Source organism: Nematolebias whitei, chromosome 19 (genome assembly GCF_014905685.2).
Source record: "Nematolebias whitei isolate Nwh7 chromosome 19, NemWhi1, whole genome shotgun sequence".
In the NCBI taxonomy this organism is placed as follows: domain Eukaryota; kingdom Metazoa; phylum Chordata; class Actinopteri; order Cyprinodontiformes; family Rivulidae; genus Nematolebias; species Nematolebias whitei.
Window position 1 is genome coordinate 28,797,010 of NC_056516.1, and position 26,211 is coordinate 28,823,220.

A 26,211-nucleotide genomic window follows, 5' to 3' on the forward strand; every position below is an offset into this window, starting at 1 on the left:
GAACAAAACTGTTAAATTAATGCTAGCTAAAAACGCGAATTTTTAAGAACAAGCTTAAAAAAAACTAAGAGTTTTAAGATGAAATGTGTCTTCAGCTTTCAGTTAAAGAAAATGTATCTAAGTTAGACAAACGAATAACATCGTTTTTCCAAAGGTTTTACGACGTTCAAAAGCAAGGCGGAAATGCCGTCGACTTTCCCGCGCCCATGATGTTGCCAGGTCTCTCCCTGAATCCCCCAATTAGACCTTTTTGATACAAAACTGTTCGCGAAATGTTTAAAGACAAAAATAAGTAGATTTTATATTATGCATTATATATATGATGTTATTTTTGAAAAGTCATTGTGAAAACTTGTTATACGGTTTACTTTTTGCTGCATGAGTGTTTCAAAACAAAACCGAGGTTAAAGTGAATCATGCACTTCCGGGTCGGATTTAAAGGGACAGTAGTGTTTGGGATACAGTAAAGAAATTTGAAAAGAAAATTGTATTTTTTTTTTTACACTTGACTGCACTGACACACACATACATATCTATATATCTATATATATATATATACATACATATATATATATATATATATATATATATATACATATATATACATATATAAATATCTATATCTATATATAGATATATATGCAGTTTGTAGGTCAGGAAGTCAACTGTAGATGGAGTCATGAGCCAATATTTTAGTGACTGACCAGAATTTTAAAGCCCTTTATTAATTTATTTAGTCATCCATTTATTAAGATCTTTTTTTTTTTTTTTGTAATTTAAAGTTTGACTATCCAGTGCTCTGATAAGTGTTAAAACTTTCATCTATTTTTTTTAACTGAACTTTTAACTTCTCTATATTAAATTTTAACTGCTTTTTTCTTTTAAAAGTTGCTTGTAGTTATCAGAAACTTCCACATCTACCCAATATATAAAAATGGTTCTGGTTGTTCATAAGCTAAACTTGGGATGTTAAATCTTATAAATCAGCCAATTACCACTGACTTCTCAAATACACAGGAAGTTGTTCATTTTTATTTTATTTTTGGAATCGCCCGGAGGAGCTGACTTAACTTTGTTATCATTTCTATCTGAATTTCTGAGCATGAATCAGGATACACAGGAAGTTGTTTAACCAAATCACTCATTTTAAAAAAGTTTTATTATGGTAAATTTCTTAAGCAGTTTTAAAACTTTCTTAAGCATGTTTTAACAGAAACTCTTAAAACAATAATTAAAACCAGACAACACGGTGTAACAAACAAAATCACTTTATTTTCAGTAGTGTTTATAAAAGTGTTACAGGTGGAATATACATAGGGCCAAAATGATTATGGCTTTGATGGTGAAGATTTTTTGTGATTACACATCAGTTCATTCCAGCAGAGAAACCTCGTGGAAGTAGGCAGCCAGCATCTTAGTTCCCTGAATGTAGTTTGATCTAAAAAAATGGAAATATAGAATATTATGTTTGAAAACCTTATCAAAATCATAGGTGCAATTTAATTACAAATTAAGAACAATAACCTGTTGAGCTTTTCATTCTGGGAGTGAGCACCATCATCACAGGATCCTATAGGGAGCAGCATGACGTTCCGGCCTGTGGCCTCCTGGAAGGTCAGGGTGACCGGGATGCTCCCTCCTTCACGGGTCAGGTCTGGTTCCACACCAAAGACTAGAAAACAAAACAAAAAAAAAGAGGAAAGAAATATGGTAAAAGCTTACCTTTACAGTTTTGTATGTGCATATTTTTCCTTCCTGTGTTTATCATCTGCACTATTATATGATTTTTGCTGAATAAGCATCTCAGCCTGACTTTGCAGACTTTCAGTGCATAAAAGGTTAACATGACAGTGCACGTAGTTTGTGTCAGTATATATTTTTAAACAAACAGATTCACCTGTCTTCATGGCTTTCCTACCAGCCATGTAGTGTGGGTGGTTGAAGTCGCACACCCAGGCTTTGGCTCCGTGGCCCATGTACACTTTCATTTTGTTGGGTGTTCCCAGCTCTGCAAACGTCTTCTCAACGTGATCGACCACCTTCATAACGAAAGAGAAACCATCAGTAAAAGCACCAACCGGTTTCTTTTTGAACAAAATATAAACAGCAGGTTGAAACTAGTCTGAACAGCACAAAGAGGTGGCTTGTTTATTGTCAAAATGTAACTTTTGAAAGATGTATTGTAGCCATATGTAGTTGCTTTTGATAAATAAGTAGTGGGAAAATGTTTACCTGCTTCTCCACAACTTTAGGGTCCATGTCAGGGACAACGCGGATGGAGAACTTGCCAATGACCTTGCGAGGTATAACGGTCTTAGCTCCAGCTTCAGAGAAGGCCCCTTCGATGCCGTGAAGGGAAAGAGACGGGTACCTCCAGCGATGCATTAGGATTTGTTCCTGCAATGACAAAAATAAAAACACAATAAGGCAACACATCTCACCTCTGGCTAAAATAAGCATCACTAGTCTATTCCTTGCCTTGGTATCGTGCAGCAGCTTCCCAGCTCCAACATCTTTGCAGTACTCGATCAAGTCAAAATCAATCTTTTCATACAGCTTTTTCTCCTCTTCTGTCAGAGGAGCCACGTCGTTGTATATCCCAGGAACTAAAATCTTTCCCTTTTTGTCAACCAGGGAGCCTGAGATTAAATTAAAAATAATTCAAGGCTAAAACTCCAGACAAGGAACACATATGAAATGAAAATATTTTATGGTGCAAATGGACTTATGGTATAATGATCAATACTTACCCATGAGTGAGATCAGATCCGTCATCGCCTCATGAACCGAACCACCAAAAACACCTGAGTGAAGGTCTTTATCACAGCATTTAACCTTCAAATTAAATGTACTAAAGTTATTTCAAGTTATTAGGCTAAAACATGAATTGCTCTGTGCCAAGACTTCACCTCAATGAAGAAATAGCAGATTCCTCTCAGACCGTAGGTGATGCAGGGTTTGGTTTTGCCCAGCCAGTAGTTGTCAGAAATGCAGACGTAATCCACGTCTTTGAAAAACGAGTCTTTTCTGGAAAACACCAGGTCGTCCAGACCTTCAGATCCAGATTCTTCCATCCCCTCAAAGCAGAATTTGATGTTGATGGGAAGCTTCTGCATAAAAAATAAAGAAGATGGATATAGAAATAACATTTAGAAATACTGTAAACTCACAACCAGAGAAAAACTAAAGCTGTTCTCATTTGGAAAATAACTGAATTTGTTGACTAGCTTTTTATTAGGTTCACTGTATGCAGCATGTGACTGTTGTCGTTTTTATAACACAAAGATGACTGAAATCAACATGGCTTGGTTTAATCGTTAGGTCAGGGGTGTCCAATCTCTGCTCCAACACACTTGATTCGTGTTGGAGCAGAAAAGCTCCAAAACGTACAAAATAATGGCCCTCGAGGACCAGGACTGGACACCTTGCATTAGGTGATGGCTGGATAAGCATGTAGCATTATTGCTAATCTTATTCCAAGACCTTTCAACTTTACTGCAGGGAGTTTTAAAGCTATCAGTAAGCAAAAAGCAGATGAGCATTGCACTTAAACACCACAATGACCTTTAGTAATTTAGAAAATAATTTCACATATTATCGTAGTTCCTCCATCTCTTACTATGCTGTTATTTCAGAGGTATAAGCAGAAAATGTGCCTGAACAAACAGGCTCCATCAAACACATCCATACATGTTAGCCTCCATATCAAAGCAGAGCTATAACAGCAGGTGTTCATGATGGTCCTTTCACCAGTTAATCAGTTTTGCAGCTTTCTTTTCTTCACTGCTGGCTTTGCAACCGACAGAAAATTCTGCCAACATAAAGTCACGTTTTCTCTTTGATCCATGCTTCCTGACTGGTACCCTGTTTGAAAGCCAGATGTTTTCAGTCACTATTCTCACACACCAAACTTCTCATACGAAGCCAACAGAAACCAAAAGGAGTGCGACAGAATACTCGACGTTGTTTCATCAGCTTCTTGCAAACTGCTCGAGTGTTGCAAAACATGTTTTTCTTTTCTTTCACAAGGAACACAGATGTGAAATTTCACTTTTGATTCAGACAACACATAAAATATCTGTACCTGCTGGGTCTTTTCATAGGCCTCAATGCAGTTAAACCAGGCCAACACTGGACCTTTGTCATCAGTGGATCCTCTTCCATAGAGTTTACCTACAAAGAGACAAAACAGTTTTACATACAGATCATCTTTAAATATTAACTGCCCTTTGTACATTTTGATTGTTACTATTCAACAAACAATGCATTTCATGTTCTTGACAAAATCACCATATTAACGTGGCAACAGACTTTTACTCTTGTTCAAATGTTTGTTTCCCTTTTCTATTATTTTGTGACACGGAGCAAACTTAGAGGCAGAACTGAACTCAGCTGAGAAAACAGGAACAAGACAGGAAGAAGCTGATGTGTTACTTTCTGTCAGATGACTGTCACCACAAACCACACATCAGTTAGCTGTCAGCATTAGTAGTTTCAAAATAATATGTTGATAACAGACCTACATTCATTGACAGGTATAACAGTGGAAAAGCATGTACTTTGCAGATAACTCGCTGACATTTACAAATGCAGTAAGTCATATTAAACATGGTTTAGTTCAAACAAAAGCTAAAATTATATATAAAATCTATACAACACCCACCAGCATGCAGTTCATTGGATTCACATGGGCCAAATTCTTAAAAGGGGTTTGATCTGATTTTTGCAGTTTCTAGATAAGATACTGCGTCTTGCCTGCGGAACGGTGACTTGAGATGGACTTTGAAAATATGCTATTAACTATGACACGATGACGGGTATAAAGCTGGTAGAAGCACAAGGGTCATCCAAGCACAAGGATACGTTTACGCAACTACGAGGAAAACGGTCGCCTCGTTCCTTACAGAGCATTTGTTGCTAGTGTTACTGTGACTTGTTAAAGACGCACGTGTTTGTAATCTAATACGACTTTGCTTCTGATTACACCTCATCATTAAAACCTTGTATCAGTGAGATATGATATTATGTGTTTTAAAGTCCAACAAAAATGCAGTGAAAGCATTACACAGATGACTGAAAATGCTTAAACTCATTTTGTCTGGTTTTGGTTTACATTTCCAAACAGAGCTCCAGACTAATCATATGACTGCCAAAAGAAACAGTTTCATTTTTAGCTGTCTAACTTCCCAGGTCAAGTTACTGATCATTGCTACATGCTCTTACCATCCTTCTCCACTAGCGTGAAGGGCTCCGTGTCCCAGCCATCCTCGATCTGAGCTGGTTGCACATCAAGGTGACCGTAAATACACACGGTCTTCTTGCTCGGGTCTGACCCCAGCTGTCCTAGAACGATGGGAGGAAGGGGGATCTCTTCTCCAGAAGGGAGCTAAGAGAATAAAATGTAACTTAAGTGAAGATTTAGGTGATGTGCGGTTAAATAACTACGGAAATGCATTTTCACCTTCTGTGTGCCGATGTCCACCAGCTCCACCGTCCCCCCCAGCCTCTCAATGTCTTTGGCTGCCATCTCCATCATCTTTTTGATCTCTCCGCGTTTCTCCGGCCAGGCAGACACACTCTGAACACCAACCCATTCTGCCAGGCGCTGGGAAACAAAAGTTCTAATATAGTCAGATACCTTTAACAAAAGCGGTTCTACTGTTTTTTCGCACCAACAATAAAATCAGCCACAAGTTTATGCTTGGACTTCAGCACTTAACTACAACAATAGTTAAAGAGTCACTACAACTGAAATCATTAAGTGTGCTGGTTTGACATTCATGACAAACTTACTTTTACTCCTCACTCAAATTGAATGAGTTTTAACAGCAGTGAGTGCAGTTTGATTAACTTGCATGAAATATTTCAGTACAATTTACAACTATAAAGGTTTGGTGACCACATTGGTAAGACTGCAAAACAAGTAATGCTGAATTGTCTTTCAGAATGATCATACCTTCACGTAAAGGTCCTGGTTTTTGTCCACGTAGTTAAAAAGTGCTGGAAGATGAGCCATTTTTGCCAAAGACAGGAGCTGAGGTGTTCAACAAGCAGAGCAATGAGAGTCTACCTCTAACCCAGTAGTCTTATGACCAAAAAAATAAAACCACTCCTCCCTGCAAACCTGCTGACTGCTGCTGTTTTTGTACATCCTCTGTCATGCACACGTGGATTGGGTAAGTGCCAGATACACAGGTTTTAAAGCAAAATGCTCAATTCATTATATTTTTGCAGAAACTGTGTCTTCATGTGATGAGAGATTGTCATGAAGCTAAAAGGCCATACAAGTTATGGCTTCTTCCATGCTCCATCAACTGGAGAGTGAAACATTACAGAAATCAGTGATTTGTAGAAGTGAAGAAAACTTAAAATGCACTTGAAATTTATGTTGAGCATATTTGTTTTCTTACAGAAAACGTGCATGTAAATATGTCTTAAGAAAAATACCTTTAATTTACCATGCGTGTTTGTTTTACGTCCCCCCCCCCCCCCCCTTTTCGTACATTTAATTTTGTACACAATACAACTAACCATGGAAGAACAGACGTTTAAGATAAATTAAACAAACTAGTTTTAACGTAGCAGCGTCGTTTGGACCAGGCGGACCACCGTAGTGAAATAAATTAATACCAAAAACAAATTGAGTTACACAGGTCTGTTGCATAACCGAAAGTAAAAAGTTCGCCCGAGATATTTACAGACTGCACGTAAACGTAGCATGACGGACTGGCTTTGTAGACAGTGAAGTGAAAGCATGCACTGTCACGCGCAGGGAGAACCAGTTAGCATACTTGATAGCACGTTTGATTTAAAACCAACCTGTTCAAGTTAAATGTCTTTTCCTTCTTATGACACCGCCCAGACAATGTCCACATACGACTCCTTTAACGTGACTGACGCGTTCGGTTTTTTGAAATGCGTGTCCGCGCGCGTGTGCGTTACTCTTTAAAATGTTCAGTTTGTTTGGTTCCTCGCGCAAAGGATTGTGGGTCATCCGCAACTCCCTTTTTTTTTTTTTTTTTTTTTTTTTTTTTTTTTTTTTTTTTTTTTTTTATTAAAGATTTTAATCACACATTACAAACATCTGTTTGCCAGGGGTATAGATATTAATGTAAAAGAGATAATATTCTAGTACAAAACATAAAAAACCATGAAATTATATTTACAATTTATACAGAGTTTAAATTCACATTAAGCTTTTCCAGAGTTGAGATGGTTTTCATTGCCTTTTGGTTTTCCAGTCCATTAATTGAGGTGATGTATTGAAGAAGTTCTTTGCTGAAATGGGTTATGTTTGGTTTGGAGTTGGACCATTTTTTCTTGTGAATGTGAAACTTTCCCAGGAGAAGTAGAAGTTGGGTGAAGTGCAACAAGTCTTTATTCGTGCCTTTGTCTTCAAAGCATAGTATAATGTCTTTCTCTGTAAGCTGAATTATTTGTCCAGTTTTTTGCTGTATGAATTGTTGCACATCTCTCCAGAATGAGATTGTATGAACACATTGATAGAATAAATGAGAAATCGTTTCTATGTGTAGTTCACAGAATGTACAAGAATAGTCAATGTCAAGTTTAAATCTTTCCAGTGTTTTTTTAACAGGATATACATTATGAATAATTTTATATGAAACCTCTTTAACTTTGTTTGTTATGCAAAATTTTTCCCAATTTAACCACATCTGCTTCCAGTTAACTCCTTCAAATATGGAAGACCAGAAAAATCTACCAGGAGGCAGAGTGATCTTCTGCAGACAAGTTCTTATGAGTTTGTTGGAGCATGTTTTTTTTGTTACATCGATTCCATCCAGCATTACGGGGCTTCTAAGTTGGTCTCTAGGCAAATTGTTCACTTTTGTTCCTTTGAAGAGCTGCCTCATAGATTTTGGTAGAGCATCAAAAACTACAGCATACTCTTTAGGTGTTACAGGAATTTTAAGTCTAGTCAGAAATTCAGTGTATGTCATAAAGGTTCCATTATCATTTAATAGTTGTTGTACAAGCATAATTCCATTTTCCATCCAATTTTTGTAGTAAAGCGACTTGTTCTTATATAAAATATTCCCATTGTTCCAAATGCAATATGTAGTTGGGGAGAAGTTGTGTTTGTAGGCAAGTTTCCAAGACAGGAGAGCTTGTTGGTGAAATCTCGATAACTTAATAGGTAATTTTTCAATTTTATAATCACATTTTAATAAAAATTGGATTCCTCCTATCTGATTAAAAATATGGTTGGGGAAAGTGTTCCAAAGCGTATCTTTCCCTTTTAATAAGTTAGTTAACCATTTAATTTTAAAGGAATTATTTAGCATTTCAAAACTTAGGACATCTAGACCTCCAAATGTTTTATTATTACAGAGAATATCTTTTTTTAAGTAATGGCATTTATGTTTCCATATAAAGTCAAATAATGTTTTATCTAATTTTTTGCATACATCTTTTGGCATCTCTAATGATAAGGAAGTATATACAGATCTAGATATTCCCTCAGCTTTTGACAGTAGTACCCTACCATTTAATGACAGGTCCCTCATTAGCCACATGTTAAATTTTGTTGTTATTTGTTGTATAATAGGGCCAAAGTTTGAGCTGCTACGCAAATTTTGATTCTTTTCAATATTCACTCCTAAGTATGTAAATTGCTCTTTGACAGGAATATCATTAATTTCAGAAAGTGTGCAGTCTTTTAGTGGGAACAGAACAGATTTATTAAGATTCATTTTTAGACCTGATACGGAAGAGAATTCCTGGATACAGTCAACTGCATTCCTCACTTCATTTACATTAGCGATAAATAACGCAGTATCATCAGCCAGCTGTGATAATGTGAAGTGTCTATCTAGAGTTAAGATGCCTTGGAATTGACCTTTTTTTACATGTATAGACATAATTTGTGTAACCAGAAGAAATAAGAATGGGCTTAGAGGGCATCCTTGCCTGATACCTCGATTGATATTAAACCTTCTCGTTGTCCCATGTGCCAGCTTGACCGAGCTGTTACAGCCCTGGTACAGGGTATTAATAGCTTTGGAAAAAAAATCTCCAAATCCAAAATGTTTAATAGACTTGAACATAAATTTATGACTTATGGTATCAAACGCTTTGTAGAAGTCGATAAACAGAATAAAGCTTTCATCAGGAATAAAATCATTGTAGTCAATCATGTCCAATATTAGACGAATATTGTTGCTAATGTTTCTTCCAGGCATAAATCCAGATTGTTCTTCACTAATAATATCATTTAAACCTAATTTCAGTCGCTTGGCAAAGATAACTGCGTATATTTTAGCGTCATTGTTTAAAAGACTAATTGGTCTCCAGTTTTCAATACTCAAATGATCTTTTTTGGGTTTAGGGATGAGCTTAATCAATCCCTGCTGGAGAGTTGGGGCTAATTCACCTCTCAGTATTGACTCTTCAAACATATTTTTTAAAAAAGGGGCCAGTTCTCCTGCAAACTGTTTATAGAATTCACTACTTATCCGCAACTCCCTTTACGGGTCGGTCCATTTGATCCAGTGATGTATTTTCTAAAATAAATTCAACCCCAAATTGCTTGTATCTTTGCAAACTAAATTTAGTTTTGTTTTTTTTTTATCAAAAATTTGTTTTCCACAGAGATGACCGTTACTCTAACCTTTGCAAATTGAGACCAACCTAATAAAAAGGTTGAATGAAAAATAGTCTGGTCTACTTTTTGGTCTTTAACCTTTTTTATTAATTTATCTGAACTATGGCAATGTCATTTGTTTAGAAAAAAAATGACCTGCAAACTTTAAAATATTTTTTCTGCCTCTTTACAAAAAAAAAATAATTAGGTTTCCAAGCTTTGCTAATAATTTTACTCATTGAAAACTTGCCCGTTTTAAATATGTTTTCATTTGAGTTTTTTATGCAGTTAAATGGACAGCAAATGTAAGGTTTATTTAAAAGAAGGTAAATTACATTTCATAGTTTGTTAACAGTATAACTGAACATTTGAGTTGTGCATTTGTATTCAAAATTTATTGGACTGCCACCCTTTCAAACTTCAGTGGCTCTTAATAAATTGCATTTTATTTGTTTAGCATGTACATTCAATTGCGAGGTGTTTGAGGCATGCATTGCACACACACAAATATTTATTTTAAAGACCAACATGCAGGAACTAAAGACCTCATGAGATATAACATATGCAAGCATCTGTAATGTTCAGATGCTACAAAAAAATCTGCATTTTAGCAGGAAAACAAATTATTTGTTGCACTACAGCAGTATCATGGCTCATTTACTGAATTTAAACAAATGTTTAATGTCTGTAGTCAGAAAAGCATGGCTTTAATTACAGTAAAAAAATAAATAAACCATCTATAATTATAGATATGTTTTTAGAAATGTAATTAAAGCTAAATCAATTTGTTTTGCTAGTTACAGTATAAACTACCAAACAGGTTTTTTTTTATTCTGAAAATGTTCTGCCGACATGTTTTCTTTGCTTTTCTTTTAGTCATAATACTTATAACTAAAGCAACACAGTTGGTTAAAAAGTATCCATCCCTCTTTGTATTCCGTTTTGTTGCATTACAACCTGGAATTTAGCTGGACTTTTGTTTTGGTTAAACTTAATACAATTTTACCAAAAAAAAACAAAAAAAAACCCAGTTTGATATAGTTTAATGGGAGAAAGGTACATTCATTTTAATTATTTTTTTAATATAAAACTGTAGGGGAGTGTGCACATGTAACAACCCACTAATCTTTTTTTAAAGTCAAAGCTGAATGGCATTTTACTCTTGGTCCCCTGCAGACAGAAGGGTCTCATTAAGTGATGATATAGTTTGAAGTGTTTTTAGGTTCAGTTCATGATATCGAAACAACAAGTTTTATGGCTTGAATTTTTGGTCCCTTTGGAGGGGAAAAATGCAATACACTTGCCTGGTTCATTAAATAATGTAAATTTGACAACAAAAAAAATTCCCCTCACCCTTACAAAAATCACAATTATTGTATTTTAAATTAAATGTGTGTTGCACAAGCAGGCCAAGTTGTATTGCAAAAATTAACAAATGTTTTTTGCACTGCATACTCTGTTTTAACCAAGAATCTGAATCCATAACACTCAAATATTTAAAGTCAAACTTTTAGCGTTGCAGATCCTGTGGCATAATCCCCCACCCACCCCCACCCCACCAACCCCACCCCACACCCACACACATTTTAAATGCATGCACAAAGGTTATATAAAAAGTTGCATTTATTTTTGCAGTTCAAAGTTCATATCCGGTTGGCGTGTCAGAATTCTTGTAGTGCCTAAAAATAAATAAAAAAAACAAATGATTATTACTGTTATTTGTTTTTAGATTACAAAATATCTGCAAAGACTAGACTCACATTTGCATCAAAGCACTGCTGTTCACAAGGCTTTTCTGACACGATACAAACTTCTGCAGAACACATGAAGTAAATCTGTAGAAGACAATCCCCATGTAGAAATTATTAATATTCACATTAAGTTTTAAAGTGCATTCGTTTTAAAACACAGCAGAAAATCACTAAAATCCCAACAGAGCTGGACAGATTCCTCCTAAATTATTTAATTACACATTTCCAAGGCATCCTCACAGTTTTAACAGAAGAAAAATAAAATAAATCTTAACATTTTCACTCACTTCTTCATTTAGATATGCGTTTGTTTGATCCATAAACCGGAAAGCGTCCACTTTAAAACGTTTCTGATGACGACTGTTGGGAAGGTTGTCAACTTTAAGCAGAGACACTGTTGGATCGTTGGGATTGGCACACCTGTAAACACAAACATGGCGGTCGAACCTGAATAGCAAAAAGCACTGATCCCAACATCCGTGCTTACCCTTCATGAATCAGCACCAAAGCGTTATTTGCAGTGCGAGGGTAAGCCACGCAGTAGTTGACAAGTATCACTGCATCTGATGCATCAGAAGCCTTCAGATTCAATTCAAGATGCACAGGATGGCCAAGGAGCAGCTGCAAGGGCTGATGGTATGTTGGATAGAAACTTGAATATGTGTGATCTGATATTTAAAAAGAAAAAATGCATTCATTAATAAAATAAAACATTTAAAGCAATTTGTGCATGTTATTTCAACCAAACCAATCAAAACACATTAAATTAAAAATAAAGTATAAACCCTTGACCTTTGGCAATCTTCAACTCTATGTCATATAAGCCACTGGAGATTATCGATGACGGCAAATTGGAAGTTGAGGTCTTGACCATGTAGCCGACGCTGGCCATTGACGGTTCAGCAGCATCCTTACCACGCTTCCTGTAGCGACACTCAACCATGAACCTAGAAAAGTTACAAGTCCAGACAGAACCTTAAGCAGAACCAACAAAGCTCACCCATAAGCCATAAAGATAGTTGTTTTTACAGAAAATTGGGCCTTTGTAGATGTGACACCAACCTGAGTGGATCACTTCTACTAATTATTCCATACTTGAGGTGGAGAGCATTGACAGTAGTGTGCACTTCAATCAAGTAGATCTTCATGTCACCAACATCCTAAGAAAAAAAAAAAAAGCAATATTTGTGACAGAGATGAGTTTACTCAAAACCAAACCATGTTGTAGAAATGAGAATCTATGCAGCGACAGTTCAGATTAAAACTACTACATTTTTCTTTAAAATGATAAATGATTGCTTGAGATGTGGTATCAACAAATAAAATCAAGTTTGATGCTAAACTCAGATCCAACTCATGTAGAGGTTTCCAAACTGCGAAAACATTTTCTATAAACATCCCTCCAACGGTAGTGTCTTTTTAGGCCAACTCCAAATTGGTTTTCCCCACTTGGTAGAAACCATCTGAAGAAAACCTTGAGAAGTCCAGATTTGTTGAAAGCAGGACTGCAGCACCAAAAACTACCAAAGAATAACCCTTAATAAGAATCACTGCTGGAGCTTAAAGCACGAGATTCTAAGATCGTTACAGGAAGTACAAAAAAGGGAACAACTTACGTAAGAATGAACTCCACAATCTCCAAGTTTGATCTTAAAGATGGCAACCTCATCATTAACAATGACTGGTTTGCAAAGGGGACTCCCAGGAATAACAAGCTTTCTGGGGTCCATGGGGATGACTGCAGAGTTGTGGCGAAGAGCAAAAACAAAGTGCTGATCTGAAGTGCATTCTACAGAGAGAAGGACAAAAACAACAGAATGTGTTAGGTATTCATCAAAGTTCATGCTCAATAGCTGCTTCACCAATCCCACCCACATTTTGTTGTCGTCGGTACCGGGAGTTGAATCACAGATCTTCCGATCACAGGCCCACCTTTTCTAACCTTTTGTGTCACCACTCCCAACGTTCATGCTCAATAATCCAGGTAAAACAAACAAAAACAAAAAAAATCCAACAATGTTCAGTCAGGTCATCTGGACGGTTTCCTTTTTTGAGACATTTCCTCCTTCATCCAAAGGATTTCATCAGTCCGAGGAGTCTCCTCCTCAGACAGATGAAATCCTTTGGATGAAGGACAAAACTTCTCAAAAAACAAACAAAACAAAAGTCCAGATGACCTGACTGAACATTGTTGGATGTTCGGTATTTATTCAGAAAACACCAAGTGGAAACTAAAACCTTACCATCAAGCGGGTAGTAGCAGTTTTTCTTATACATATCCATACAGCAGCCCTTCTTCTCACAGTCCGATGGTGATATTCCTGATTGACCACAAGAAATCTGCTCCCTCACATCAACAGCACAATCTGGAGGAAAAAAAAAAAAAAAAAAAACTCACGTAGCAAATAAAATATCCATCATCCCTTTACATAAGTGTTTACACTCACTGTGTGGCTTTGTTGGCGACAAAACATTGCTTGTAAAATTCATCTTCATGGGGACGGCTGTTGTCACCGGTGCTACAGCTGTTCTTTCAAACCACTTTCTTGGCATGACAATCGCTGGTTTGCAAGTTGTCGGTGACGACGCGGTGGTTCTGGGACCACACTTCAAGGGTATGGGAAATGTGTTTGGAGGTGTTGGTTTACTGCATTTTGTGCGTTTGTCAAAAGTTGGAGGAAACTCTCCAGAGACGTATTTTGCATTTTCGACACAAAATGCATGAAACACTTGGGTCTGACCAGAGACGATGGTGGACAGTTGTAGACTGTAAACCTGTTATTTTGTGTATAAAGCATTAAATTAGTCGTTTAAATAAAGTAAGCAATGAAAAGTTTTATACGTTTACTTTTTAGTAACCTACATCTTCCACATCTTGCCTCACGTTGCATCCAGCGAAGCGTACTGTCAAGATGTTCTTGTGGTGGATCAAGTGATAACCACAAGACTCTGGAGCATCCTCCACAGAAATGTTTGCATAGCCTGGAGTGCAAAAGGGGGAGAAATAAATTCTAGAAATGTGACAAGGCTCAGTAGACAAATATTCAAAGAGTTTAGGTTAATACCCAGAACTAGAATCCCACTTAGTCGACCTGAAGGTAGAGTAATTTGGAAGCCATCTTCACTGCAATCCACATTTATCCCTTCAGAACTTGTGCAGCCAATCCAGCTTCTTGGAGGGGCATCCACAAACTCAACATGAAATTCATCTCCTTTAACTGATGGCTGGTGGCGTCCTTCAGAACCTTTTACGTCTACGTGGCCAGTGACCGGGTCTACCATTTCAATGGTTGCAAAGCCTTCAATGTCAAAAATCTCATCTTTGTAGTCGTCATAGTCGTCATCTGAAGGAGAGGGCAGTTGTTAACCGGTGTCAATAAGACTCAGTCACTCAGAACAAAAGGTTTCAACAGTAGAAACACCTTCAGTTTCCTGAAGTGCATCCCCAGGAGATGCGGAAACATCATCTTCCAGAATTGCTTCCTCGGGAGTCTTTTCATTCATGCCACTGCTTTCAGATTCTTTGAGCATTTTACCTTCGTGAAATTCATTTACATCATCGTCATCTGCAAGAGAAAGTTGTTACAGGTAAAGTTTGTAGTCACTATGCAGCCAACGTCTAACTGCTCATTTCACTTGTACAAAACGACTGATTTTGATCACATATCCTCAGTTTGTTCTAAAAGTCAATTAAGTTGGATCAAAACATTGTTTGTGGTTTAAATGTTGCACTGACACTTACCTTTTGATATCAAGCAGCACGTGTCATATTAAATGAAAACTACTGACCCTAATGCATATAAAGTGTACTCTTGCATCATATTCTTAGAGCAGTTCATCTGCCTCCATCTCACCCCATCTCTAGTATCCTCCCATCACACAAAGCCTTTGCTTACCCTTTGCTTGCCTTCTCTCCAGAAGATACATCCACCTCTTTGTGCTCTCTTCCACCTGTTCCATATACTCTCAGATGTCCCAAATATCATAACTCCTGCCTGACATCAACATGTCCATCACTGACACAAACAAGAATGAGCTCATAGTCCCTGATGTCTCAAACTGTCTTTTACATGTCATTTAAATGTCATTTGTGATCATCTTGTTAAGACACCAGCCACAGCAGCCTGTAGACTATTGACCATCACTGCAGCTTTTTTTAAATTTGTTTGTTTAAGTGCACTACTTATATATCTGACAACACCAACATTGAAATCTGAGGCTGTAGTTTAAAGCACACATGGACACATTAACTGGGCTGTTGGTCTCACCTGTTGTAAAGCTGAATGGTTCCCTCCACAGACCAGTCTCGTAAAACCTTAGAAGCTCACTGTTGCTGACCCGTTCCCATCCCCATCCCCGAACAGAAACCAGCAGCAAAGTCCCAGTCAGAACCAGCAGCAGCCCGACCCGTCGCCAAGCCATATGGACCAAATGCGAGCCGATCACCTGGCAGGCACGGAATAAAACCGGAACTTCCTGTTTTGCTTCTGATTTCACACTAATTGGTTGAACCTGGAGCTGCTTGATTGGTCCATTCAAGTTCCAAAAAACTCCAATAAATAAATAAACAACACACGTTCAAATTAAAGTTTTGAATAAAGAAACTATGATTTATGGTTGATTTTAATAGCCAATTTAAAATATAAAGTTATTTTGTATCATGAATAATAATTACTTATGGCTTTAGCTTAGCCAATTACTCTTGTAATCTTGTGTGTTAATCTCTCTCTTTGCATAAACTTAAACATCAGATTTTCACACAAGTCCTAAAAGTAGATAAAAAGAACCAAATGAGACACAAATATTATACTTGGTCATTTCTTTATTGAGGGAAATGATCCAATATTACATATTTGTGAGTGGCAAAAGTATGTGACCCCCTAATCAAACGTTTCCCGTTGATCAGTCCTGCACCGGCTTGGAAGAATTTTAGTCCATTCTTCTGTACAGAACAATTGCTGGTGGGTTTTCTCACATTAACTACTCACTTCAGGTCCTTCCACAACATCTGGATTGGATTAAGGTCAGGACTACTTTGACATTCCAAAACTTTATTCTTCTTGAACTATTCTTTGGTAGAACCACTTGTGTGCTTACATTGTCTTGCTGTATGACCCACCTTCTCTTGAGATTCAGTTCATGAACAGATGTGCTGACATTTTCCTTTACAATTCTCTGATATAATTCAGAATTCATTGTTCCGTCAGTGATGAAGCAGTCTTGGCCCAGATGCAGCAAAATAGGCCCAAACCATGACCTTGTTTCACATATGGGAAGGTACTTGTATGCTGGGTTTTTTTTGTCTCCAAACATAACGCTTTTCATTTAAACCAAAAAGTTCTATCTTGGTCCCATTAGTCCATAAAACATTCTTCCAACAGTCTTCTGGTTTGTCCACGTGATCTTTAGCAAACTGCAGACTAGCAGCAATGTTCTTTTTAGAGAGCAGTGACTTTCTCCTTACAACCCTGCCGTGCACACCATTGTTGTTCAATGTTCTCCTAATGGTGGACTCTTGAACATTAACATTAGCCAATGTGAGAGAGGCCTTCAGTTGCTCAGAAGTTACCCAGGGCTTCTTTGTGACCTCACTATCACACGCCTTGCTCTTGGAGCGATCGTTGTTGGTTGACCACTCCTGGGGAGGTAATGGTCTTGAATTTCCTCCATTTGTGCACAATCTATCTGTGGATTGGTGGAGTCCAAACTCTTTAGAGGTGGTTTTGTAACATTTCCCAGCCTGATGAGCATAATGTATATGCAGGGAGGCTAAAATAGGGGAAATGTAGTCAGATTTTATGTGCCAGTTAAAAGCTGTGCAGCAGAATTCTGTACCCTCTGAAGATTAGATGAATCACTGATTCCTTTATAAAGTGTTTTACAGTAATCCAGCCAAGTGGTCACAAAGGCGTGTACCGTTTCGAAATGCTGCCAAGAAAGAATCAGCTATACTTTAGCCAGCGCCTCAAATGGAAAAAACTAGATTAACAACTGCTCTGATGTGATTTTCTAACTTTAGTCCAGCATCAACTTAGGTTTGTAATAGTTGGCCTTATATACTGGGCCAAGAAACCAACAATGATATGGGGGTCTCAGTAGAGCTTCCAAAAACTATCACTGCAGTCGTTTTCATTAAACTTTAAAAAATTTACAGCCATCCAGGCTTTTATGTCCTCCAGACATGAAAACAGAGGGCCCAGAGGAGACCCCTTTTCTTTAGAGGGTATCATTCACGTAACAATGAAAAGAGATCCCATGTTTTCTAAGAAATAGAGCCAAAAGGGAACAGGTACAGCGTGAAGAGGAGGGGGCCTACAACTGAGCCCTGCGGGACCCCACACAAAAGAGGAGCAGACGAGGGCACGTGGTCACCAAGGCAGACAGAAAGTATGCTCGGCTAAGCAGGATCTGAACCAGTCCAGAGCTGTACTGCTGATACTGCACAAACCAGTACATCATACACTTAATGTCTGTATTGATTTGATGTGACAATTTGTTTAATATACTTATATACAATAAATTCAACACAAAACTTTTTGTTCCCTCCAGGTGTGTTATTTTAAATTCTAATAAAGTAGTTTTACTTAAAACTCAATCCAAACCTAACCATTTAAGTAATATGTTAATTTCATTACATTAGCTGAATAAAAACATGACACATTATGTGGCGCATCAGTTTTTAGCATAATATTTCAAGTTAAACACCCCAGCAGTTCACTGCAACAAAAACAGATTTTTTTTCATCTCTTGTCATTTATAAAACAAAAATTCTTATTTGATCTTGCTTTCTTTAGACATAAAAAAAAGCAGACACAAGGATTCAGGCCTGGATTCTTCTCAGAAGTCTCTCACACACAAATAAAATAAAATAAATAAAATCACTTATAGGCGTTTGCCTTATGTTTAGGTAAAAAGTTGAAATTTTTCGGTACAGGCCCAAGCAGCATTTCACTGAAAGAAAGATAGAGATGACATTATTGTAAAATAAATTATATTTATTTAGCTGAATTTCTTGTGAACATGGTTTTTAGCTCACCTGATCTTGATCCAGTCTCCAACATTCTGACTGGCCATTAGTGTCTCCAAGTAGTTCCTGCCCATGTAGTACGGAGGTCTTTCATTAATCTTCTGAGGCACTCGTTCCAACAGGCCCACAGGAATATACCTAGGAGAGACCAAAAAAAAAGCTCTAACACGTTCATCATGTAGCTTTTATTAATATATAAACAAGTCAAACAAATATTGCTACTTTAAAGAAAATAAAACTATTTCCTGTTCAGACCTGCACATGAAGGAGAGCCACTCCAACATGAAGTTGCGAGTTTTCTCCACACCTCGAGTGTCAGAGCCCCAGTGCTCCAAGCCGAAGTTGGTGAAATCTTTGAGGATTTCCAGTCGCTCGCCGGACGAGATGTCCCAGTGTCTGCTCTCCTTTATCTCGGTGAAGATCCAAGGTTTGATGAGAGCACCTCTGAAGAGGGCAAAACACATTACACATAAAGGCCTGGCTTATCCATTAAAAAACACATTTAAGGGTTCTTATAATGTCTGTGTAAGAAAATCAAAAAAGTGATTTAGTCAAAAGGAAAAGTAATAATTACATAATGCAGATAAAATGCTACATTGACATTTAGAAAAAAATCAAGTATGATTCACTTTTCATTAACATAAATATGGGTAAGGGCAAAAATCTCATTATAGCTAGATGAGAGTTTAAAAAAGTTGAAATTCATTTCCACCTTCAAAAAACTGTTAAAGACCAAATTGCTCTGTTTATATAATTGAGATCACTTGTAGGACCTGGAACTGATTGATCAGATGTAACATAATCTGTATTGTATGTGGACTTTGTATGAGGAATGTATGATGTTTTTATTGTGATGTTATTATTAATATGTTATAAATTGTATGTAATTATATGTGCCCAGGCTAGGGCTTTAACAGACTACTTGAGTAATCTACACATCAATTCCTAGGACATCTATCGAGTTTTTCAATTTCACGTCGAGCATTCGTGGTGACGTCATTACGTCGCTGTTACGTCATTGCGTCACGTGATCCGCACCAGGCGCGGGTTACAAAATGGATTCCTCCGAGCAAACAGATGGAGCGGAGCAGGCCCAGTCTTGGCAAACAGAAATGCATCAACAGTATGAAAATATTTCACTAAAGATGAATCTTCCGGTTCAACTACCGTAAGGAAACAGAAAATGAATCAACTTCCTGACTGTTTGGAGCTCATTGCCAACCGGTGTTACACCATATTCTGTGACCACCGTATATTGTGACCGTAGGGGGCGGTGTTGCATGCACTGTTGCAGGTCACAGAATATGGTGTAACACCGGGTGCAATGACTGAACCAGAACCAGCTTCCTCTGACCTTGTTTCAAACAAAAAGCACAAAATATTAATCTCTAAACCTATAAAAAACCTATAAACATATTAATCTCTAAAACTAAACCTAATGCGCACCACAGCTGGCGGTGGTGCGAGGTGGTTGTCCGCCCCACTGTTTTTAGTTTTGTTTTTGGCGTGCCGCATGTTTCTTTTACTTTTACAGCTTAATAATAATAACTAATAGTTTTGTTTTTCCTGTGACTTATTTGCAGTATGATAAACGGTAGGAGCATAATATACGCTCCCAATGTTTTGTTGGTCTTTTTTTGTAAATAATGACATTGTTTTTGCGGTTTTATTAATTAATTTATTTTTCTATCTTTAGATCCTATGATGTCATCAAGTACTCGAGTTTTATTATGTTAATGTCGAGTTTAAAAATCATGTAGTTGTTCAACCCCTAACCCAGGCTCAGTCTAGAAGCTTTAAATAGCTTTTTGGAGACCTGATTCACGCACTGTAATCTTGCAGTTATGTATTATGATTCTTTTTGTGTGTGTGAAAAAACTGAATAAACTTAAATAAATAAATAAAATTAAAAAGTCCACACACTTCTTACTGAATGTATATTTAATAAAATACAATATCTGCTTCCAATTTTGATCTTCAGCCATAAAAAAAAATATCAGGGTGAAAAGAAATTCAAATGAACCCCCTCAAAAGACTTGTACTTAAATGCAGTCAAATTATTACTGAATGTTCTGTTAGATTAAATGTATTCTTTTTTTTCTTTTTAATGTAACTTATGAGAAAATATAAAATCAAACAAAATGTTTACAAAATAACACAAGCATGGCCAAGAGTGGTTCTGTAAAGCGCATTAAACCAAACAATCGGAAATGTCTGATGTTTTCAAGGTGTGTAAACATTTCCAACCTTGCAATCATGATCCCAGAAACACCGGTCTCTCTCGCTTTTATGGCATCTTCATACGACAGAATGTCTCCATTACCTGGAACAAGACAAACAAGCCGTCTTACTTCATCACATTTAAAGAAACACAGCTGCTTAGGCCTACAAATCTTCATACCAAACAATGGGACGGGGCTCGCCAGCTTGGAGCACGTGTTTATATAATCCCAGTCAGCTAACTTTGTGTAGCGCTGCTCCCTGGATCTGCCATGCAACTGGAAGGAAACGACAGCAGTGTGACACATTTTTACAGTATGTCTGAACGTAACACATAATCTCATGAATGCCTGAAAAATGTGCCTGTGAAAGCACTTTATAGATAAATTATCACACTCCTCTGAAGCTGCCTTTCTTATCAGAGCTTTTAAATAATAAAACACTCACAGTGATCATGGAGACGCCCCAATTCTTCATTTCTGGGATGAGTTTGTGCGCTATGTTGGACTTCTCCTGAACCCCAGTTCGGATCTTGATTGTTAAAGGGACATCAAGGACCTTCATGGTAAAAAAAAAAACAAGTTTTCATGTGACTAGGCCTGTCACAATAACAAATTTTGCTGGGCAACTAATTGTCTCAGAAATTATTGCGATAAGCGATAATATTGTTTGATATTTGACAATATTTAGTAATTATTGTCAAATTTAAGGAGAAATGTTTGTTCATTTGTTTTGCATGTACAGTAGTATCTTTTTTTTACCACCAGATGGCAATATAAGACTGAACCTAAGGATGAATAGTAAGGGAGCGAGCAGCGTGTCTCAACAAAAAATGGGAGGGAGGCCCCACGACGTGACATGGGCCGTCTCTCTTTGGTTTTCAAAATGGCGAACGCTCAGTGTGGTTTGAGCTCTTTAGCATAGCATTTTCCACACAAAGCTTTTAATTTAAAAAAATCAGTAAACAAGTTCCCAGCTTCTTTGCAGAGAAAAACAACATTTTACACGAAGGCACGGGTTTCAACCATGAATTTAGGAGCTTCGACAAGACGGAGGTTCCCCCCCACCCCCCCGAGGTCATCCTGTTAGTTTAGCTCGTAGCTTAGCTTCTCAGCTTAGCTGCTTTTAACGATCCAAAAAACGAGATTTTGGACAGTTAAAACAGATTTTAAAGAGAACAGAGAAAAGGAGGGGTCAGTGAAGAGCACCGGAGGTGAGCTTTCTGTCATCCAGTGTCTTCAGTAGAAAGAGAGACACGAAGAAATGATAAAGACGATAAATGAAAATGAGGTCGATAATTTTCATTTATCATGCAATTAACTGATTTATTGTTTATTGGGACAGGCCTACATGTGACTATATATATAGTTTTTACAACCCATGGCATGCAAAAAAAAAAAAAAAAAAAAAAAAAACCACACAATTTTAATCATACAGGGAGTTTTAAATCCCTACTTGTTCATTTCTTCCCAACAGCTTGAAACTTCTCGGTCAACACCATGAGGCAGCCTTCACACTAAAAAACATTTCCAATATGGAAAAGTCATACTTACGTAATTCATCCCATTGACTATCTGTTCAAATTTTCTGGTCCGCGTCATCAAGCCACAGCCTCCCCCCTGATGATGGAAAGCAAATAAAAACCATCTGTCAAAGCTTTTTAAACAGACCTTTAGTAGTTCCGGTCAGCTGGTGTCCAGGCTCATGATGCTGCATCATAAAATGCAAGTTACATCTAGCTGCACTTATCGTACAATTAGTTCATCTTAAGTGGCTTTCTTTGTTTAGCTGCAAATACATTTTGTCAAATGAACTGTAAAAAAGCAATTACATTGTGTTTAACTTCACCCTTTCAAGATCCTAAACTTCCCATTAAGCTTGACGAACAAAGCTGATGCAAATTCTGAGCTTTAAAAAAAACGCAAATCTTACAACCAAAATTAGCTATTAAATGAATTAATGAGTAATTGTTGCATTACATTAAGAAAAAAAATTACTCCAATAGGCTACAAAACTCGATAGCAAAGATGTACAAACTACGGGATGAGACCTTTTTGTAAACAAGATCAATGGGGCATCCAGAGTTGATGTCCACAAAATCCACTTCAGTGTAGCTGTTGATGAGCTCTGCACACCTCGTCATGGTGTCGGGGAAACAACCTTCGACCTGGAGGAACAATTCAGCCTTTAAAATATACACCAGCCTAACTCTCCTACAAAAATAATCTAATTGGTAATTCTAAATAATCTGATTAATAACCAATATCATCACCTGCACGCCAAAAACATCTTCACTTTCATGTCTTTTGAGAAGAGCCCACTCCGACTGATGCCCCTGCAGCAGGTTTGTGCACATGGCCATCTCCCCACAGGTGATGTCTACACCGAAGCGTTTACACACGCGACGGAAAGGCAGGTTTCCACACTGAAGAGATGTAAAAAAGACACGTGATAAGAACTAAAGCCCAATTACAGCTCAGGGTTTAGTCACCAATTGTGTTATTGGCTCTCTGAAGGAACTAAATATAAAACTTCATCAAAACATGCCTTTTTATACGATACTAAACTTCTGCTATTACTTACTGTTGTTAAAGGAGCAAGGTAGAGCTTGTCTTGGAAGTCCACCTGAAAAACACAAAAAACACCTTTTATACATGGAACCACAAAACTGGCGATCAAGCTTTTAAATATATAATAGTATTGATTAATTGGTGATTATTAGCATGTTTGGAGCTAAATAAATAATATATAAATAATATAATAATAATAATGATACAAACCTGCTTCTTTTCACAGGGGCGCAGTTTGATGACATCTACATCAGTAAGTGGACCTACAGTCTTCACAGGAGGAGGTTCGTCTGGGCTGGTGTGCAGCTAGCAACAGAGAAAAAACACTTGATGTACAAATAAAAACATGTTTCTCTTAGAAATCTGTAGTTTTGAACAACGTTGTACCTGTGCTTCAGTAGAAATAGGCTTGTTTTCTTCTTTAAGGTTTGCAGGTACTTCAGCAGCACATACATTACCTGGAGAAATCAGACTCAAAGTTTAATTTAAAATCCAAAAGCTTTTTTCTTCAAAATATGACAGAAAACTAAAATACTTTAGAACCATGAAGACAACATAAATACATTTATTTTCTTTTTACAGTTCTAAAATTATTACAATTATTTTTAAACAATGAAATCACTAGCCCGTTTAGCTTCATATTTAAATTGTTGCCCAAACTGTTGATGTTGAGTTTATTTGCTGGTAAATTAGGCACTGTATGTTAATAAGGACTTTAATTACCGTATTTTTCGGATTATACGGCGCACTTAAAATCCTTTAATTTTCTCAAAAATCAACAGTGATTACGTATTAATTCCGGTTGTGCTTACTGACCTCGAACCGATTTTATGTGGTGCAACTGAACGATGTTGAGTTCTTGTGAATGAGTTGAAGAAAGTTTGGCATATCGGTCTGTTGTTTCACTTAATGTGACTTATAAACCGGTTCACCTTATGTATGAAAACGGACCCATTCATTGATATTGCGCCTTATAGTCCGAAAAATACGGTAATAGCACCTTTCACAACGTAAATTTTTCAGATCAACTTCTCTTACCATTGCCTTGTTTCTTTTTCTCTTTGTTGTTTGACAGTGTTTTCAGGTACTCCTCTGACTTTTTAAAGGCGACTGAACGCTTCCGCAGACGATACTGCAGGTCTTTACTCAAGCTGTTCTTCACCATAACCCTGCCTTCATACGCCTTCACCAAGTCTTCCTTCACCATAGTTTTAAAGTCGAGTGTAATGTGTGCTTTAGCAAAGCGGCAGGCGAGTCCATATTCACACTTTCCAAATGTGTCATACATGTAACAACGCTCGCTGACGTCTGCGGGCTTAGAGGCCATGTATTCTGCAATGTCATGGAGAAAATGGCATTTGTCTCCATAGGTGCATTCTCTGTCCTGCATGGATAAAAATATATATATGAATAAATAAATTGGTTCACTACATTCAGTACTGCAGGCAGTCTTTTTGGATATTTAGTTTTATACCTGAAGGACTGACAGACACAGTCGTTTTTCTTCATAGGTCGTAGGCTTTGTGTGGGGTCTTGACTTATTCTGTCCCCGAAATTTTTTTCTGTCTCTTTTCTCTGCATTTTTTCCCTCTTGAGAGTCCAACTTCAGTTTTTTAGGTTCAGGTTCTTCCACAGATGTCTGTTCAGGTGTGACATTATCATCACTGGTCTTCTCTCCTTTAGAGTCCTGAGACTCCGAGTCTACAAACCCATGAAACTTCTCTTTGGTGGTAAGGAATCTGCAAATTCAAGTTGGACAAATGTGATCCTTTTGTAAGATGATGATGTGTGCTTTTGCATGTTCTTAGTGTAAACTTTATCAAAACTGAAAACGTGGAGCATTCAAACAAAGAAGCGCTTTTAACTGTATTTATTCCAAATCTATTCATGTTACAATTCATTACTTTTCAATTATTTTTTTTTTTGTGACTGAAATATAGTGTAACAAATGGTAGGTTTCTTACTCTGGTTTGATGGCAGCTTCACCTTTCACAGCTGCGTCTCCCCCTCTTTCTGTGGTTTTCTCCATTGCTTCTTCCATCATACGGTTTCAGACTTTCTTCTAATTCTTATTCTGAAACATTTCAATCAACATTTTTACTCACCAACCAAAAAATACACAGCTTTATGAGAATCTAAGAAAGTGCATTTAATTTGAACATTTTACTCAAGATTAAAAATATATATTTGGGGAATGTTTCCTCTCACTTACACTTTTTAGTTAACTTAATTTCTCACTGAGGAATTCAATTCTTGCAACTATGGAAGGAATACATTATATTTATTGATAATTTGTCATTTGGTCTGTACCGTATTATTATTTTCTAAAACATAATTTACAAAAAACTACAAAAGAAAACTTGAAAGTTAACTGTGTCCAAATAAGTTGGTTTAAATGAAAGCTTAAACATGTTATGTCGTTATATATAATTTATGTACTTTTAACATTTCATGGGCTGAAGCAAAACAACATTGAGTTTGCAAGAAAACAATGAAGTTGGTACATTAGAGCTTACTCAATATAAAAAAAATAAATATCTTGCTTGACTCAACACAAGTCTGCTAATTTACTCGTTTCTAAGATGTCACAAAAGGCAGATAACACACAGCGATGACTTGTTTAACTGAAAATATCGAACCTGCTAACAAGCTAACAGTACAAAGCGTTTTTTAGCAGATGGCTAGTAGTAACCTCATTAAAATTATATACACACAAAGTTTCATCAAATGCAACAAATGCCGAAAATACAATAAAGATTAAAACACAATTTGCACACCTTCATTAGAAAAAAGTTCAGTAAACGTCATGCGGTAGCAATTGTGCAACTGCCAGCCCATTCCTACGTTGAACATCGGAGCAAATATTGGTTCCGCATGATCAATGAAACCGTGCAGTTGAAATACTGTTTTTAAATAGAGGCGGACACACACACATATATTTTTTTAAATGTAATTTATTAAAGTAAATGTGTATGCCTATTTTATGACTGTCTATTGTTGTTGTTTTCCATTGGTCATCACTCTTTGTTAAGAAATCAG

The 26,211-nt window shown here is 37.0% G+C and overlaps 3 protein-coding genes across 4 annotated transcripts; all 3 read right to left on the reverse strand.

Annotated features, from left to right (window-relative positions):
• Window positions 1–1,299: 1,299 nt before the first annotated feature.
• cndp2 (carnosine dipeptidase 2) lies at window positions 1,300–6,978 on the reverse strand. Of its 2 annotated transcripts, XM_037693192.1 has the most exons (12): window positions 6,820–6,978; window positions 5,957–6,034; window positions 5,462–5,605; window positions 5,224–5,386; window positions 4,085–4,173; window positions 2,910–3,110; window positions 2,751–2,835; window positions 2,479–2,639; window positions 2,233–2,397; window positions 1,898–2,039; window positions 1,525–1,672; window positions 1,300–1,438 (listed from the first exon to the last, which is right to left on the reverse strand). In XM_037693192.1, the coding sequence occupies exons 2-12, from the start codon at window positions 6,014–6,016 to the stop codon at window positions 1,372–1,374; spliced, it is 1,425 nt and encodes a 474-aa protein (XP_037549120.1). In that variant the 5' UTR covers window positions 6,017–6,034; window positions 6,820–6,978; the 3' UTR covers window positions 1,300–1,371. The 2 variants fall into 2 exon arrangements, with proteins under 2 accessions (XP_037549120.1, XP_037549119.1); XM_037693191.1 differs by lacking the exon at window positions 6,820–6,978 and having other exon boundaries at window positions 5,957–6,054.
• A 4,287-nt stretch (window positions 6,979–11,265) lies between these two features.
• LOC119425457 (zona pellucida sperm-binding protein 1) lies at window positions 11,266–15,777 on the reverse strand. Its single transcript, XM_037692986.1, has 13 exons — window positions 15,624–15,777; window positions 14,778–14,921; window positions 14,421–14,699; window positions 14,219–14,337; window positions 13,803–14,130; window positions 13,599–13,721; window positions 12,972–13,144; window positions 12,418–12,515; window positions 12,148–12,302; window positions 11,843–12,023; window positions 11,643–11,775; window positions 11,365–11,439; window positions 11,266–11,283 (listed from the first exon to the last, which is right to left on the reverse strand). Exons 1-13 carry the CDS (start codon window positions 15,775–15,777, stop codon window positions 11,266–11,268), a joined length of 1,980 nt encoding a protein of 659 aa, XP_037548914.1.
• A 2,216-nt stretch (window positions 15,778–17,993) lies between these two features.
• Window positions 17,994–26,014, reverse strand: dus3l (dihydrouridine synthase 3-like (S. cerevisiae)). Its single transcript, XM_037693476.1, has 16 exons — window positions 25,950–26,014; window positions 25,137–25,246; window positions 24,647–24,911; window positions 24,211–24,556; window positions 23,560–23,630; window positions 23,383–23,478; window positions 23,186–23,227; window positions 22,875–23,027; window positions 22,653–22,769; window positions 22,156–22,221; window positions 21,050–21,160; window positions 20,784–20,880; window positions 20,630–20,705; window positions 18,638–18,826; window positions 18,392–18,520; window positions 17,994–18,306 (listed from the first exon to the last, which is right to left on the reverse strand). The coding sequence occupies exons 2-16, from the start codon at window positions 25,214–25,216 to the stop codon at window positions 18,234–18,236; spliced, it is 1,911 nt and encodes a 636-aa protein (XP_037549404.1). The 5' UTR covers window positions 25,217–25,246; window positions 25,950–26,014; the 3' UTR covers window positions 17,994–18,233.
• Between the last annotated feature and the right edge of the window lie 197 nt (window positions 26,015–26,211).

Excerpts from the sequence above, each read along its gene's own strand:
- cndp2 (XM_037693192.1), bottom strand. The coding sequence starts at position 6,016 with ATGGCTCATCTTCCAGCACTTTTTAACTACGTGGACAAAAACCAGGAC. Across the intron at positions 2,836-2,909 it reads TCTGCTATTTCTTCATTGAG|GTTAAATGCTGTGATAAAGA; the intron begins GTGAAGTCTTGG and ends TTTAATTTGAAG. Across the intron at positions 1,673-1,897 it reads TAGGAAAGCCATGAAGACAG|TCTTTGGTGTGGAACCAGAC; the intron begins GTGAATCTGTTT and ends TTTGTTTTCTAG.
- LOC119425457 (XM_037692986.1), bottom strand. The coding sequence starts at position 15,777 with ATGGCTTGGCGACGGGTCGGGCTGCTGCTGGTTCTGACTGGGACTTTG. Across the intron at positions 14,700-14,777 it reads TGCACTTCAGGAAACTGAAG|ATGACGACTATGACGACTAC; the intron begins GTGTTTCTACTG and ends CCTCTCCTTCAG. Across the intron at positions 12,024-12,147 it reads AGAGTTGAAGATTGCCAAAG|ATCACACATATTCAAGTTTC; the intron begins GTCAAGGGTTTA and ends TTTAAATATCAG.
- dus3l (XM_037693476.1), bottom strand. The coding sequence starts at position 25,216 with ATGATGGAAGAAGCAATGGAGAAAACCACAGAAAGAGGGGGAGACGCA. Across the intron at positions 22,222-22,652 it reads TTGATCTTGTTTACAAAAAG|GGGGGAGGCTGTGGCTTGAT; the intron begins GTCTCATCCCGT and ends TTCCATCATCAG. Across the intron at positions 20,881-21,049 it reads GGGGCGTCTCCATGATCACT|TTGCATGGCAGATCCAGGGA; the intron begins GTGAGTGTTTTA and ends GTTTCCTTCCAG.